Genomic DNA, 17,220 nt, shown 5'->3' with positions numbered 1-17,220 from the left:
GAGACTCCTGCTTTGCTGCTTTCGGCAGGAATGAAGCTTAAACAGGTTTTAGTGTCATATTATCTAAGTACATTTTGTAGCTTCGTGCTTCATACTGGATCCGCTGCGTGTGACGAGCGTCTCTTACCTTTTCTCACATTTCATGTAGTTGCCTTTGTCGTCTTTCCCACAGTTCCCAAAAGCGTTCCCCGCTGCGTTGACGTCTTCGAAGCAGGCGTCTGGGGCGGGTCGAGCTCCTGAAGCAAAAAGTGTCATAATCAGCTGATTGGTTTTAGTTTAGTTTAGTTAGTTTAGTTTGGTTCTCAGGAGCTCTTGGCAAGAGACACGTGCTGAATGAATGGATTCTGTTCTGCTGCGTCCAGCATCGCAGATTACTGGTTCTCCAGAACCTTAACATGAGGACTGACCCAAAAACAGCCTCTCGTCCCCTTTAAAAGCAGCCGATGAGAGAGAGGCTGGAAACGGGTTTCACAAACTAACAAACAAACTCTATACAGTAATTAATATAAATAGCCACACACAGGAAGCTACAGCGGTGCAGAGCATTAAAACTCACGTTCTCCTCTGATTATTTGACAACACTGATGAATGTCTTTAAAGTACAGCACACAAATGTCTGCAAGGTAGAAGATTGAGCAGAAAACTACAGTACAGACAACATGGGCACCGAGAGGGAGGCGTCTTTAGTTCAGTATAGTCCTAAAGTTCTCCTAAAGCCTCAGAGATGTGATGATAATCTATGGAACTGTGAGAGTCTCGGGTTGAAGCATTTCCACTCGGAAGCTGTGATGTTTAAAAAAGGAACATTATTTACTGATATAAATAATTAAGAAGTCGCGCTGCTTTGCCGAAATCACACACGGCTCTTCTGTCAAATCAGAGAGCGCCGATGAAACGTGTTCGCTGGGAACAAGTGTTTAATCAGCGCCTCAGATACGGCAGTCTACACGTCATCGCGAGCGGCTCCGTGATCACACGCCGCCGCCGCGCTGGAGTGTAAATTAAGACGTACTCCCGCGCCTTTATTGCCTTTCGAACAACGAAAGGTCACGTTTGAAAGCGTTTGCAGGTTTCCTCTTTGAAGCGCGCACACGCGGCGAAGCCTCGGTAATTGCGCCCCGTTTAAGTTTTACTGTAAATGTCAGTCATAAACACGGACCCCCCGCTCCTCTCGGCCCACCGGTAACCAAAGGCCTAGCGGCGCTGTGGGTTCAGTGCGCCGTGTGGTGAGGGCTCTCACATACCGTAGCCCCACAGCTGCAGGCACTGCTGCTCGTGGGTGAGGCACATGCCGTTGTAGCAGTAGGCCACGCCGGACTGGCAGGGGGAGCCGTCCAGCAGGTACACGTTGGCGGGGCAGTACGGCGAGGCCCCGGTGCAGTACTCCGGCAGGTCGCACGCCCCCGCCGGGCCCCGGCACATGGTGCCCGCCTTCTTCCGCTGGCACGGGGAGAACACAGGAGACAGTGGAGGTCATGGAATGAGCATCAGAGGAGAAGAAGAAGAAGGGTCAAGGAGGACGCTTCCTGTGGCTCTGGTTTGGAAACATGTGCCTCTGGGATGACAGTGACTTACTAGAGTTTAAAGACAAGCAATGACGGAGTGGAGTGAATTATGTGTCATGTATTTTTTCTCAGGTCTTTACAGGATGAGAGAAAATAATAATAGTTTAATAATTAAAAAACAACCAGGACGTCTACAGTATAAGAATCTGAGAGGCTTTTTTTAAAATTTATTTTGTCTTTCTTGACGGCAGAACGTAGGATCACACACTTTTAGCATTACAGTGGGCTTTGAGGATTTGCATGCTGAGCCCCGCTGGGACTGAGGAGCTGGCTCGCACTCGGGGAGGGTACGTCGCTGACATGCTGCTGCTGCTGCTGCTGATGATGATGATGATGGTCCACGTGTGTCAGCGTCTTACCTTGCAGCCCTCGCAGCAGACTCCGTGGGCGCATTGAGCCTCCTCCTTCAAGGTGCAGTTGTTGGCATTACAGCAGTCGTTGGTGCATTCCTGTAACACACACACACACACACACACACACACACACACACACACACACACACACACACACACACATTACAGTATGTGAACCCAGCTGTTCAGCCCTCAAAGCACATTCAATGGGGAGATGTTCTATCTGATTATTGATTTCTGCATATAATCAGATAGATTATACGCATTTAGGAACCAAAGGCTGCAGGTCAGAGGTCAAACTGTGCATGGGATATTTTTAATGGTGTATTACTGTACAAAGCTGAAAAATGCAGACCTCTCAGCACATGCGCTCGACAGACGCGCTGCACTACCGCCAGGCAGCCGACAGAAAACTGACAACTGTGACTGACGAGTCGCAATTTCAACAGACGCCGGCGAGAAAAAAGAAAAAAAAAAGGAAAACCTTCACCCAGATATGCGACTTCACCGGCGCTCTCGTGTCAGACGGCACAAACAAAGACAACATCTCCCGTTGCCATGGCGACCCTCGCCGAGCTACGGCTACACTCGAAACAAATGTGGGAGTTGACTGGAGCTGGAGAAAAAGCCAATTATACTGGCAGGGGAGAACGGAGCAGGGATTATAGGTGAGCACAACAACAACAACAATGGGAAGCACAGGCTTGTTTGTACTGTGTTGTTCAGCCGGAGACCGAAGCGCTGCCTCGCAACTTTCCAAACAAAACTTTCTCTACAATGTAAACTATTCCTGTTTGGTGAAGTTTCTCCTTCTTGTAAGGGAACGGAACGACACTTAGTTTACAAATGAGATCCGTGTTTGTGACGTGTGTGTCACGTGCACGGTGCATTCGGACTTTTTAGCAGCGAGTGCGAGAGACTGTCGAAGGGCTTCACACACTGTCTTCCGTGTTCTAAAATGTTCGAGCTGGTGCACATTGTTAGCACGTTGCTAGCTTGCGCTGTAAAACTGAGACGCAAGCTAACCGACAACAATTACTCACGTCGGGTTCCCCGCAGTCGCATTCTTCCCCTTCCTCCACGAAGCCGTTGCCGCATTTCTTGCCCCCGACCAGGTCCTTCATGTTGGGCATGTTGTACAGACACATGCCCCCTCCCTTCTGGAAGTAGCTGTCCAGGTCCCGCTTGCTGCAGCGGCTGAAGACCCGCGGGAACGGGTGCCTGCGGGCAGACGTTTCCATTTAGCCCTAAAGCGCAGCTCTTGCAAAAATACAGTATATTAGCCGGATGATTAATTTGTGCTTTGCTCGGCTGGAGCAGTCCCCTGTGATGCTGAGGTGCTCTGAGGTTCGGCACAACAACACAAGTTAATAGAGCTTTGAAATGGTTTCTTTCATTCTGCCACGCTGCTGCTCCATTGAAGCTAATGTGGCGAACGCGAGACGCGCCGCCGACTAAGAGCGCTTGATGGTGACGAAACCAGCACGAGGCCCTGCTCCGTTCCTGAGAGGAATCAAGCATCTCAAGAGCTCATGAGACGCGGGCGGCGCCGGCGGGTCCGGCGTGGGCCCGGCGCCGGTCCGGGGGGCTCACCCTGTGGCCGCAGCCATCACGCAGCCGCCCTGCTCCGCCGTGGCCTCCGTGCAGCAGCCGTCGTGGTCGTGGCTCATGCCGAAGTTGTGGCCGATCTCGTGGGCCATGGTGGCCGCGGCACCGATGGACAGCTCCGAGTGGTCCTGTGGGGCCATCAGAGGAGAACTCACTTATGGAACGTTCTGTGTTATGGTCTGTAAGTGTAGAAGCCTTTTCAAGGACTAATAATTCAATACCAACAATGACATATGTATGTAATATATTGCACCAGGTTTCAAAATAATCTACGATTAGGAAAATACTGGAGGAGAACTCTGGGTCCAACCAGTGACTGTACAATATGACGTAACAGTGTTATTATTACAAAAGCCCAACTAAGGTACCGAACGGCAGAGTACTGCGCTGGGAGCAGCTCTAGTGCCATACACCTACAATGTCCTAGTTCCGAAACCAACACACACGACAGCCGTGCATGAACGCGAAGCAGCACTAGCATTCAGACGTATTTAGCTCCTCTTTGATCCGCTGAAAGCTGCCACTCACTCCGAGCTCCGCGCCTGAATTATGCAAACCGCACGAGGCGGGGAGTTGTCAGGGAAACGCCGCGGTTCCGCCGCCGGGTCTCTAACATGTCACTCATTGCTCCGAGGGCCGGACCGCGAGGGGGGGGGTCAGGACATTGGGATTCTACAGGCCACCTGGGCCCAGCGGCAGAGCCAGGAGTCTATGAGAGACCGATCTCTTGAAACAAGAAGCATTTAAAGGACGGAAACTATGCTAACAATACAAGCATGCGGAGCTAGAGAGGCCTGGAGTCAAAGGGAGGCAGGGCACCGTATTCTAATGAGGAGGAACAGGCAGCACATCCCCTGCATGGAGCGAGCACACGCAATCCTACAGACTCAGCTGGATCCACACATCGGCCCAGTTCTCTGAGGACCCACTGGGTTTGTCCGGTATTGTTTTCCAGGCGCTGCAGCGGGACGCAGACAGGCCAGGAATGAAAGAGATGGTTAATTTAAAGACTCGCGCATCAAATGGACCCGAAAGAGACGCAGCTGAGCAGCACCTGAAGGCAAACGGTCCACAGCGCACTCACAACCCAGGGTACGGGAGTGAGTGCTGGAGCTGAAATGGGTTGGACAGCAGTAAAAGGTACAGTAGAGACAGACTTTAACCTTTAAACTCCAAATAATCAATGGCAGCTCTAAAGGAAAACTACAAAATATAGAAGGAGAAGACGTTCTTTTGTTGGAGGCTCTGCACATACAGGGTAGACAATCAATACCAGACTCAAGCTGAGGGAGAAGATTGAGGGGAAAAGGGGACGGAGTTGATATGAGCGAATAGAAATCTGATCTGGGAACAGAAGAGGAACGTGCTCCCGCGTACCACGTTGATGCCTCCAGAGTTCTCCAGGCTGCACATCCCCTCCAGCGGTGCCATCCCGATAGTGGTCCCCTTGAAAATCACACCGCTATAAATAAACACACACACACACACACACACACACACACACACACACACACACACACACACACACACACACACACACACACACACACAGGGAAAACATTTAGTCCTAATCTCCTCCCTCTTCACTCACAGGCTCCACAGTAGATGCACATTGATTATGGATGCAACACCAGTGCACACTGACAGGATAAGTCTCTGAGATGTGGAAGAGTGGAAGGTGTCTGAAGAACCTCAGGCACAGGTTAGTATCAGTATACAGTCGCATTAGGCACAGTGAAAACAGCAACTAATCATGGAACTGTGTGTGTGTGTGTGTGTGTGTGTGTGAGTGTGTGTGTGTGTGTGTGTGTGTGTGTGTGTGTGTGTGTGTGTGTGTGTGTGTGTGTGTGTGTGTGTGTGTGTGTGTGAGGAGCGCAGCAGTCGGCAAATGCTTCTTCAATGGAAGGTCTGAATGTGTTCAATTCTGAGGCACATGTGGCCCAAATGTGGACCAGACACACCAGGAGCCTCCTGCTGTCTATTAACACCCTCCGTCGCCTTAGAAGCTGCCTTTATTTCTGTTCGTGTTCCATTAAAAAGACGGACACTTTGTGAAGTTATAGCCTACAACTAAGATGAAGGTGGAACGTGTTGTAATGAGATATGAAGACTGGGTGCATTGAATCACGGCGCCCCCGGCCCTGAGTGCACTAAATTACCCCGGCGTTATTTCTTATTTGTCAGAGCCGCTCGGCAGCGCCCTCGCGAGCCGCTGCCAAATGAAGGGGGGGGGGGGGGGGGGGGGGGGGATCGATACCTTCTGCCGCGCTCCGGCTAATTTCGCTGCGATTACTAGTGCAAAGCGTGGCTCACGTGAGGAGCTGCGCGTTGTCGTGCTTCTTGCGGGACTTGAGCTTCTGCCGCCACTGCAGGAAGGACCACAGGGTGGCGTTGGGCTCCTCGGTGACGATGCACTGGTCCCGCTCCGTCCACACCTCCAGGCCGATCAGGGGCACGCGTATGTTCAGGGCCCTGTAGAACTGAGCGCCGGAGAGCGGACAGCGGTGAGATGCTGCGACACTATTTGTCTCCATATCCTCTCGTTTATTTGCGCCGTTAAAAAGGGAACAGGCTGCTGAATGGTTGAGTGGCTGGCGTCAACAGATGTGCAGCAGTGACAGCGGCGCCGGGATGCGCTGGCCCGCTGAGCGGAGCCGTTGGTTCTGGCCATCAGCCTTACCTTATCCACGTAATTGGCAATTTCCATTATCCGCGCCTTGGTCCTCTCATAGTTCCTGTCCTGTCGTTTAAACTGCAGGACAGAGAAGATGGGAGAGCATTAGTGACGCGAATGAGGTTCGTGGTCGGAAAATAAATAAAATGTTTGAGACAATTTGCTCCAAAGTTCCCTGCGTGGAGGCAGCGCTATGTCCCGCTTCCCCACCTCCACAACACTCCATCATCATAATGACGGCCGTTACAGAAAGGAGCGAGCGCTTCCTATCGGTCGCCACGTGGCGCCGCCGCGCCGTTAACGCAGCCGGAAGACGCTTTAACGGACGCTTATGAAGACGTAGCATCTCGTCGCCGCCGTCTAGTGCCTGTTTAAAAGCCGCTCCGTCTCTGGATGACACCGAAACACGCGCCGCGGTTGAGCAGACAGACCCTTGAGCTCGTCTCCCCGCGGTTTTTGCATCGACGCTCAGAATGAAAGCGCCGCATTAGCCGGGATGAGATAAGTGTTTGAGACGCGGCGCGTGCTGTTTTTCACGTACCAGCGTGTTGTCAGCCACGATGTACAGCTCCATGTACCTGGTCGTACCCCAGGCGTTCCTCTTGACCTGGAGTGGAGAGATTGGACCGTGGTTATCAGCGGTTACTGCTTTGCCACCATGCTGCTGTTTACCCACGGAATTCTGACAAACACTCATGTACTCAACCCCCGAAACACACATGGTTTTCTTAGAATAATAAGTGGTCATTAAATAAGACTCTGACACGCTCAGACTCAGGTTGAATGTGACGTCGCCTCCCGTCACCTTTGTCTGGAGAATAATGTGGCACCAGGAAATAACGCTCAGCGAGGAGTCTTCAATCTACAGCGGCCGCTCCACACGTCTGGAAGGAGCTCGAACTGGAAATAATGGAAGTGCAGAGCGGCTGCAGGTACATTATGTAGGTCCTCCACGCCACGGCTTTTCACAACAAAATAAAATGTGTGTGTGGAAAACGGAAAACAGAAAATGATATGCATAAAAAAGGAAAGAAAAGGAACGAGCTCCTTCCATCCATGCTGTGCTCATGGCTCCTCATTACGCTCCATCGCTAGTCTCTGCCCTCTGTGATGATTAGAAGTAACAAGTCAAGGCTCCGCTGTAAGTTCAGCTCATGCAGGTGGGCTGGATCTGGACCGAGCACCGGTGCAGTGGAGGGGCAATGTGTGGCGCCCGGCGCGCACACACACACACACACACACACACACACACACACACACACACACACACACACACACACACACACACACGCACAGACACATGCACACGTTGCATTATTTATTTGAGAGGTAAATAGTGGCAAAAGCCCTGGGATTCAGTCTGGCGTGTGCTGCGGCTGGCATTTCTGCATAACAACGCAGGATTAATGGGAGTCTGTGGAGGGAATTGGGAGAGCCAAGGGGTACGGTGCAGGAGGGAGCATGATAAAGAAAACGTAGGGAGGCTGGGGCTCCAGCTAAGAGGGCTTTATGAGGAGCAGAGAATGATGAGAGCAGTTTAAAGAGACTCCGAGTGGAAATGGGAAAATGATAAATATGTGAATAAATACAGAATGAGGAATGGGAATAAAAACAATGATTCCAGCAGCGGAGATAGATGAAGATGCAGATGAGCCCACTTAGTTCTTGTCTATAGGGATGCCAGTCGTCCTCCCTCTGAGCCGTTTTGACCTATTCAGGACTGGATTTGCATATGACGAAGACCATTGAGCCAACGGTGACTGGTTACACCGATTAGAGGGAGTCACTGGGTCCTACGTGTGTTTGTCTTTGTCACTGAGGCCACAGTGACGCGCGGCTTTGTTATGAAACAACACGAGGCTTGAATGTTCCCACGGAAACGATGACGCGTGGGATCGTAGAGAGGATGCTGGTGTGTGTGTGTGTGTGTGTGTGTGTGTGTGTGTGTGTGTGTGTGTGTGTGTGTGTGTGTGTGTGTGTGTGTGTGTGTGAGCTTTTGATTCTTGCAAAAGTTATGTTTTCAGCTTTCAGATTTTTTGGACCACAGCAGTATTTTTAGCAAACTCGATCTTTGAACACGAAACAAGTTCATTTCCCAAAATAGATGAATGTTTCCTCATAGTTAGTGCAGCGCTTAAAAGCATGATAGGGAGGAAAACATCTCACTGTAATGTTAATTCTCTTTTTGGCATGGCACATCTTGATGCTCAGCTCTGTGGGATGCACAGCAGCCACCGCGTCCTCTAACAGCAGTGTCTTACCCTTGAATGCAGTGGCCTGAGCAGGTCAGACACGTGGATGGACTGCAGGCTGTGACGGCCATGGCCACAGTGTCCACCGCTAACGGGCAGATCCTCGGCCTTCAGCAGTGAATGATGGAGATGACCCGCACCATCCACTGGCTCCAGGTAGTAGGTGTCACTAGAATTCAAGGATATCAGGCCCCTGTGTGCAGGAAACAGATCTATACTTGATTCATGCATAAAAGGTCAAATCTGAAACCTAGGAACTGAGCAGTTTAACACTGAGAACTGGCCTATACCCAGTATATAGTGTATCCACATCCATCAATGACACATATATGTACATCAGTAGAATGATATGAATGTTATAGCACCTTATTTGTGTGATATTCAAACATGATGCATTTCTTCAGATCGGATTATAGTTTATAGTCAAGGATGTTCGCTGCCAATTGTGGCAATTAGGAGCTACCAGATTTAATGAAATGAACATTAACGAGACCCGACAGGCCCCCGACCTTTACCTACAGTACCTACTGTACCAGCTCAGAGCATCCCCTACAGCTCACACACACAGGATAATGTATGCACATACAGATCACACATTATTCCCAGGTAGACGCCGTATCCTTATTAGATCTGCTTCAACTAATGATCTCCGAAGGCACAGTGTTGAAATACGAGTTCAACTTGCAGTTACAACGCACTTAAAGTCGAGTCCTTGCATCTTTCATGAGGAGCCACAGCACAGACGGGAAACCTGTCTGTGCTATTGTCCAGGACAACAGACAGCGCAGGGAAAGGGCTCCTTAAAGGGAAGAGTGATTGTGTTTGTGGGGCAGAGTCAGAGCGAGCGCTCGCCCATCACAGCCCATGTCTGGTCTCCTCTCTCACACAGGCCACCACTTCTGCTTCATGAATCAGTTCAGTGCTTGAACATTATCCACTAGTACCACGCGTGACTGTCTCGCTGTGCAGGAGCTGAAGCAAAAACCACCAAACGTCAACGGAACACAGACCTAAACACACTTCATTGCGCTGCGAACGCTGTGGCAGACAACAACAACAACAGCAGCGTCTGCATGTAAATATTCATATTTACGGCCGGTGCCGCCGTAGAGTGGAAGTCTTGAATATCCATCGCTGTCCTGACCTTGAAAAGTAATGATACAGTACGCGCAGACTCAGTGCGTTTGAAGTGCGCATGAAAACCGCCGCGGTGCATCTGCGAACACCTCGTCAGAGTCGCTGTTTATTTCACGGCGGACACAAAGGGAATCAAATTGGTTTCTGTGAAAGGGGCTGTGGTGGCTATTGTGCTCATCCACAATGCCTGACCCCCACAGCGGGGTTCTGAGCCACGCTTTGTGAGAAAATACTGTAGGTTTTCTCCTTTTTTTTTGGTTAAGTAATTATGTGTCCAAGGCTGTTCAACAGTTTCCCCCTAAAACCATATAATTTATCCTGAGTCAATACAAAACACCTCGTTATGGCTTGAAAGTTGGGAGCTGCGGGGGGTGAAGGGGGGGGCACAGGGCTGCTGGAGGACGGCAGATAAGAACAGAGAAGGTCGGCGCCGGAACCTGAACAAAAACTTCTCGTCCAGAACTCCATCACGCTGCCGGAACACGCGCCTGTAATTGCTGTTTTTTTTTTTTTTTTTGCCGTCGTAGGACTTTTTCTTCTGCTTAATCATCAGTTCCCGCGATTCCCCGCAGGGTCGCGCGTTTCGCCCGCCCGCCGAAGGAACGCCTCGAGTCCACGCAGCGGCGCGCGGCGGGTGCGTCGAGCTGCGCGAGCTCCTTTATCCCCGCACAAGCACAAGCACTGCCTCATTAAAAGCCGGAGCGCCGTTTGCGCCGTAATCATGACGGGTGTGTATACGATCAAAACCCGACGGCAGCGCCTGATTGGACGGAGGACGCGTTCAAAGTGCCCCGAGTGACAACGAGCCTCGACGGCGGCTTCCTGGAGAACAAACGCCAAACGAATTCCCCCCCCCCCTCGTTTTATTTGTTTCCTGCCTCCGCTCGTTTTATGTTCAGGCCGTTATTCCACAACATTTACTCTACTCATTTATTCAAGTCTTTTATTGCGAAGGGATTTGGGCACGACGAGGTGGATCGTCGAGCGAGCTGCGAAAGGTTCATCTCAACTCCCAACCTGCAAATTGGACTTTAATCCACGTGTTGTTGTGACGGGAAGGAGACGATGTCTCTGTTTTGTGCTGCGTCCGTCTGAACCCTTCAGTTTGAATGCGTTGAAGTAAATACGCTAAAATGAATGAAAGGTCACACGCCACTGAGAACGTGAGGAGACCCGTCAGCTTCATCCGACCTGTGGGAACTAGTTTAAGTTGATCCTGTGACTCATCGGGTCGTTTGTGTTTTCCTGCGTGTCGGCTGTGAATAACTAGACTGAAGCTCGTCTCTGCGCTGAAAGCTCCAGGAAGCCGATTGTGTGTCGGATTAATTTGTCGCTGTGCAGCAAAGAGACAGGCCTCAGCCTCAGAGGACATTATTAAATATTGACTGTGAACATTTCACTTTGAGGTGAAAATCAAAAACCTGAAAACATTAGGACTGAAAGACAATTTGGAGGAATACCAAATTAAATACATGCACTGTATTCCAGTATCTGTGACTCAGACCTATTTAAAGCGTAGGTAGTATTTACAGCATGTACAGAAGCTGCTGTGCCTCAGTCTCAGTTCCGCCCTGGGAGGAGACTTTCAGCTAATTTAGCAGTTTCCCGGTGCAGATTCCTCGTCTTCTTCGTGGCTTTGATTCGCGTTCTGCCGTTTGCCGCCCACGCCTCCGTTTGATGAGCCGCACGTGAGCTCTGGGTCGACGCCGGCGGTTTCCGGCCGCTGCCGCGTTCGCGCCTGCGTGCGTTTAGCGGAGAGGCTCTCGGCTCCGTTTGACGGCGGCTGCTTCGGGATGCGCGAGGCTGAGGGCGATCGCGCGCCAGTCAGGTAGTGATTGGGCCTTTTAAGCGGGATAAGCACCGGTTTCTTCCTGCTTACATAAAGTTTATGGGAAATACAGGAGGAATACTAAATGTCACCTACTGTACAAATCTGAGTCATTTCAGAGTAAAAGCTGAGTGTCTGCACTAAGAATAATCCCTGACTTTCCTGCATGTCCTACTCCATTTTTACTGTGGAGACAGACTGTACCAGTTTGACTGCAGTCCAGTACCAGACCTGTATTGGTCCCAGTTGAGCGTTTCCATTCTGCTGGCTAAGGCGTCCGCTGCGCTCTCATCACAGCGGCTGTCAACAAGCGGCGCCTGGCTGCCGTCCCAGACGAGGACGCGGACGAACGCGTCGCCACTGAACTCATCATTAAAAAAAAAAAAGAAAAACCCACACGGTTTCCTTACAACATCCTTCAGCTGATTTGCGTTTGCATCCACCGGACACGCTTCGGATTAAATTCCTGCTGAGGCTCCTCTGAGCTGCAACTTGATGCCTCTTTTATTGGATAAAATTCATGAATATATATGGATCGGGACACGCATCACGAGGACGTGCAGCGTCTTTCGCGAGAAGGACACCTCGGTGTGAGCAACGTGCGAGACGTCGAAATCTGTCTAACGCCGTGAGCGATTAAGACGTTTGAAACGAATGCCTGGAACCTTAGAGAGGATCAAATTAGTCACTTTAATGACCGTCCAAAGGAGAATTAAACCAAGTGACAGCGCGACTGAAGCCGTTTGGTTATAACTTGTCCCAAAGACTAACGCCAGCAGCAAAGATTTAATGGTGTAGCGCGGATGGTTTTTGGATGGAAGGTCTAAATCCATGTTAACCAACATAAGCTACTGATCAAATCAGATCAAATACAATCTAGGGGTTAGGATCCATTAATTCTCCAAACTAGCAAATTTTTTTCAGCTGTGTGTATGCAGATATGAGGTTTTATGGGATTTAAACCTTTTGCATTTGATCACACATATTCTGTCAACGCTTCACGTCACCTGAGCTCTTTCGCCTGCAGCAATGTACTGTTGCCTCACCCTGAACTCGTAGGCAAAGCTGGCAGATGCTTATACTGTAAGAGGAGGCCTGTCTTCACCTGGGCTGAGGCCAAAGGCACTAAATCGATTGATTTCACTTCGCCTTCCCAGTTTGACGCCGTCTGAACCATTTGCTGTAAAATTAAGTTACCATTGGGCGACTTTACAAAACCAGGTCCTACTGGATGCTATCGCCATGCTGTAGCTGGCCTGAACCATTTGTTTCAGCAGACAACACCTTCATTTTACGTGGCCCATTGCCAGAACTTGGTGATCGCCTGCTGCATATCCCGAGGGATGCTGAGATGTACCTTCGACATATTATAATTCGGTTGACTTGGATCCTAGAGTGCAAACGGTCCTAGAACTAGCCACATACTCAGAACTGTGCCAACCCATGGAAATGCATTAGTCAAATGTGTGCATTTGTATTCACAGCACATCAGCAAGGCTATGTCAGCAGGAAAACACATTTGAATTTGAATGACCCCATAAACCGAGTCTATTATGAAATCTACTGTAATATCTCATAGCAGCAAAATTAAGACAAACACAGAGTAACAGGATTAAACCTTGAGCCGTACCTGATCCCTGAGCACGTGCTGAGAGCAACCCAGGACCCCGGATGTCCTCTCACATGGCCGTGGTAGAAGCAGTGGTCCTACAAGTGGAGAGAATGGGAATCAATAGTTCATATTTCATCTGGATGCGCGCTCCGAAAAGGGCCGTGTTTATGCAGACGTGCCTCCTGCGCCGCCAGATGTGCATTGATCCACAGAATTGACCCGGCGCCGTGGATCTAAATCCACAGCTACAGCCGCTGGTGCCGTGAAAACACGGTCCACGACATCCGAACGAGCGAGGATTAGCGATCGATAAGCGCTCCCGCAGTGTGATGGTGTTTTCATGAAAGCTGCAGGTCAGTACAACACAACGCAGTTCACACCGAGAACATGGAGATCGTGATCACTTTTGCTCCTTGTTTACGTCGAGGAGACATATTTAAAAGCAAATATACAGTAATACACACATAACACAATATACGATTCCGCTGACAACACAGAGATATTTAAAGTCTAAATGTGTCAATGTGTACATTAGTCCTTCCCTAAAGTGCTCAGTACATAATGTTCATTCCTGTCTGTGAACCAGTTGCCATGACAGTTAGTCTGACTCCTGGAGGATGATGATCCTCGAGCATGATGTGCAGCTGTGTGGCTCATGTACAGACTGTCATTATTAGGCAAAGAAGAACTGGAAAGACGGCAGATAGGAGCATGGAGCAGTAGAAGGAGCAGCGCCGATGGATTCCAGGTGCCAACATCACACCTCCCTGTCCAGAAGCGATGCTGGGCAGAGCCGCCGCTGGTTCCTCACAGCTCACAAAGTTGGAAGAAAAAGTACAAAGTCTGCACATCTTCGGTGATTTGTAAAGCAACCGTGCCCACGGGCGTACAGGGGCGCTAATGCTCCAATGTGATTTGGCACCATGAGGGTTGAATGAAGCCTGCGTGTCCGTTTTTGACTCTTTAAAAGTCTCTGTCAAGTCATCAGAGCATGAAATGAGCTGGTTCGTTTGAGCGGCAGCAGCTCTGTGAGAGCCAACATAGAAACCAATTGTGGGTGAGCATCCTCCCTGCCAGCCCAAGAGATTGGGCCAGTAGCCCTCATTTCAGGTGAATGGGAAGGGTCTGTGTTGGCAGACTATATAGAAAGCTGCTGCCAGACACAGGCCTGAGTACAGGATCCTGCGTGGGACCAGTTTAAATGTGGTGGGCTCATTCAACTCCAACAGCCCGACTGTGGCGCTTTGATTAAATCTGCACTTACTGTACATGTATAATTAGGAGGACAGCTGCTAAGGTCACTCACCAACCACTTCACTGAAACATAAGTCTAAGTTAAATGCCACATACTTCTAATACGGGAACAATGTGGATTAAAGTGGGACAGACTTCACACACAACCTTCTGCCCTTGACCTTTCGAAAGGCTACTGAACCGTGTTTGATGAAGAAACTGCCTTTGGAGAATGTGACGCTGGACAGAATCTGAATGAACTGAAGATGTTCTTTCGTCTAAAGGTTCTGAACAAGGGAAAAACAAAAAAATTCAAGTATATCACCATGAACCTACAGTACAGCTTGTGGACCGACGGGTTCAGGAGCTCACTCTAATTCAAGTAGATGTATTAATGAACCGCATCACGGCAGATAATCCTAAATGCAAAACAAAACACTGGCTTATTATATTGTGGTGCCTATGGACCTTTTTAAGGCTGATAAACTATTTTTTTGATTATTTTCTTAGTTCTCGAGACATAAAACAGGCTAAAACTGCCTGCGATGTGTTTGAAGATGCTGACTGATGTGGCCAATTTGCAATAGATTTATTTCACAGAAATAGATTTACTTGCTGCAGCAAAACAAAACAATATATCTACATTTGAAATAAAGAGCCAGACGACGACAGACAACGTATCAGCTGAAGAGGAGTTAACAAAAAGTGGCACCAGCTGATTCTGCCTTTTCATCGCAGATGGAAATACCTGTACGAGTGAAAGGTCAAAACAAACTGGTGCCAGTTTCCACACATCAAGCCACTAATGAATCTGCACTTGTGAGCTCTGCATTAACGCATTTTCTTGAGAATTTAGCTAGCTTCTCTGCTAGCAACAAGCTAGTTTCTGCTTTTTATTTTACTCTGAGGGGCCTGTCTGAGTTTCGTTTCAAAACTGAGATTAAAAATAGCTGCTGTCTTTGACAGAAAGGAAGGATTAAACTACAAAAATATGCAGAAACCCCTCAGTAAGCCTGTAGAAATTAAAATTAATTTCCTGCCGCACTGTCTTGTGTAAAAACAGGGGACACTGGTGACCTTCTCTAGGCCAAAGGTGAATCACCTCACATCACCTGGGGTCAAAGGGTTGGAAGATTGGACAAGATCGGCACCTGGTGTTATTTTCTGCTTATACACACTAGAGGAGAGAAATTCAGCTTCAAGTGACTGCATCATACACCGCACGCGAAGAGGTTGTGTTAAGAATCCTTTGAGCAACACATATGGGCCTTTTGTCGAATCATCCACTCCCGACTCCGTCCCCTTCAACCTGCTCCCCGTCCTGTCACATATGCCCCTGTGAGACACAGCTCGCAGCATTTCACGTGATTTAAAACTAATGCATCGCGTACGTCAGCGGCCTCGTGACAGTTCCCATCTGGTTGCAAGAAATGTGGCACAGAGCAGCGGAGTCAGTGTCTCAACAAAATTACCTGTTTACCTGCGTGTAAAACGTTCTGGGTTTTTCCAATTAAAATATGATCTGCAGTATTATTCTTTTAAAGAAATTGGGTTCAGCAGCTACAGTATGCCCTAAACATACTGTAATTGAACCCTGCTAGGTTCAAGGTTGCCTTTTACTTACAGTATGGTTGTTGGTCACAGTGACTGGCAGCCCATCGTCTGTGTAGTAGGTCTCCGTAAAGTCTGGACTTAAAAGGTCTCTGGGAAGAGAAAGAGCAAAGGGATGCGGGGTTATGGACTGACAGAATAAGATTTCATTTTAATGATGCCATTAGATTCCAGGAACTCGCTTTTAGCCACTTTCAGCATCTTTTCTCTCCTCGTTTAATTCCAACACCACATGCTGGAAACAGAGAAGACCTTGCAGTAAACAGCAGTGTTCAACCTTGTTAGACGGCGAATGCTGCAGTCACAATATGAACATCATTGCACACTTACTAACTGATTTAAAAAAAGTATTATTTAAAAAATTGTGACGATAGTCAATTCACGTAGTGTAACGGCAATATTACCCAGCTGAGGACAGTTCTATTCCTGCACCTTACACATTGTGCTACTACTACACATTTATTATTTCACACAGATTGACTGGAGTAGATGGTATTTTAATGCTAATGCTTTAAGAACAGACGCCTTGCGTCTGGGACCTTGTTCTATCTTATACTGAACATGCCTATGGACTCTCTGCTTTGTAAAAACTGCAAAGTCAGACAAAGCTTCAATGATATTCATAGGTTCCTTCTTTGCTTGCTGACATCGCCTGTATCATTTTCTGACATTGCCAAGCTTGATTGCCAAAAGGCCTAATCTCCTGCAAATTAAATGTTGGTTCAGCAAGACTGGAGTCTTTCATGTTGACAGAGTTGGGCTTTGATAACAAAAAGAGACGGAGAAAAAATATCCAAAAGCCGTCACTGTGATTGTATCAAGTCCGAACCATCTGTAAGTTACTTATCTCATGCAAATTTATGTCTGGTGTAACTAAACATTTTTGTTATCCAGACAGTTGTTGGTGTTCTGTTAAAAAAGGCCTTTGTTTGACATTTCTGGATCTTGAAAAATAAATACAGTATGCACTGACTTTATTTTAGTCTGCAGGTGAAAAAGCTGACATTTGTCATGTTTCAGGTTTAAGGAGCCAGTTGTCAAAGGCTGAGATGTCCCTGGACAAACGCTGCAGCGTTACGAGTGTACAGGACTGTATGAATCAGTGGCACCATGAGAGCGTCTGGCCTTATTCAGCCAGTGTGAGTGGCTGAATTACTGACCAGGCAGGAAACATTGGCAGGAGATCCCTGAGCACAAAAAAGGCAAATGGAAGACGGACATGAAAAGATGAGCCCAATCTCCATTTGGTCCTGGGGGCCCTATTGTATTATTCATTGAGGGGAATGGTAATGGAACATAATCCAGTTTTCTCACCCCTTTTACTGCAGACAATTTGCTCTGCTATGT

General features: G+C 48.7%; 2 protein-coding genes across 2 annotated transcripts in view; one reads left to right on the top strand and one right to left on the bottom strand.

Annotated features, from left to right (window-relative positions):
* adam19a (ADAM metallopeptidase domain 19a) overlaps positions 1-17,220 on the bottom strand; it is an 89,571-nt gene that overhangs the window by 11,698 nt on the left and 60,653 nt on the right. The window contains exons 4-15 of the mRNA XM_029175503.3: positions 15,887-15,965; positions 13,048-13,124; positions 8,462-8,645; positions 6,742-6,807; positions 6,207-6,278; positions 5,840-6,006; positions 4,904-4,988; positions 3,512-3,654; positions 2,962-3,139; positions 1,925-2,014; positions 1,245-1,440; positions 128-236 (exon numbers count right to left, since the gene is read on the bottom strand). Coding sequence (XP_029031336.1) covers positions 128-236; positions 1,245-1,440; positions 1,925-2,014; positions 2,962-3,139; positions 3,512-3,654; positions 4,904-4,988; positions 5,840-6,006; positions 6,207-6,278; positions 6,742-6,807; positions 8,462-8,645; positions 13,048-13,124; positions 15,887-15,965 — 1,446 coding nt within the window. The remainder of the gene's footprint in view (positions 1-127; positions 237-1,244; positions 1,441-1,924; positions 2,015-2,961; positions 3,140-3,511; positions 3,655-4,903; positions 4,989-5,839; positions 6,007-6,206; positions 6,279-6,741; positions 6,808-8,461; positions 8,646-13,047; positions 13,125-15,886; positions 15,966-17,220) is intronic.
* The window catches only part of LOC114870628 (natterin-3-like), a 32,364-nt gene continuing 23,626 nt past the window's right edge, over positions 8,483-17,220 (top strand). Inside the window, exon 1 of the mRNA XM_029175518.3 lies at positions 8,483-8,608. Within this exon, the coding sequence (XP_029031351.1) occupies positions 8,573-8,608 (36 nt within the window). The 5' untranslated portion in view covers positions 8,483-8,572. The remainder of the gene's footprint in view (positions 8,609-17,220) is intronic.

Source organism: Betta splendens, chromosome 2, assembly GCF_900634795.4.
Source record: "Betta splendens chromosome 2, fBetSpl5.4, whole genome shotgun sequence".
Taxonomy (NCBI): domain Eukaryota; kingdom Metazoa; phylum Chordata; class Actinopteri; order Anabantiformes; family Osphronemidae; genus Betta; species Betta splendens.
The sequence above is the reverse complement of the archived record's forward strand: the minus strand, read 5'-3'. Positions and strand labels throughout refer to the sequence as shown.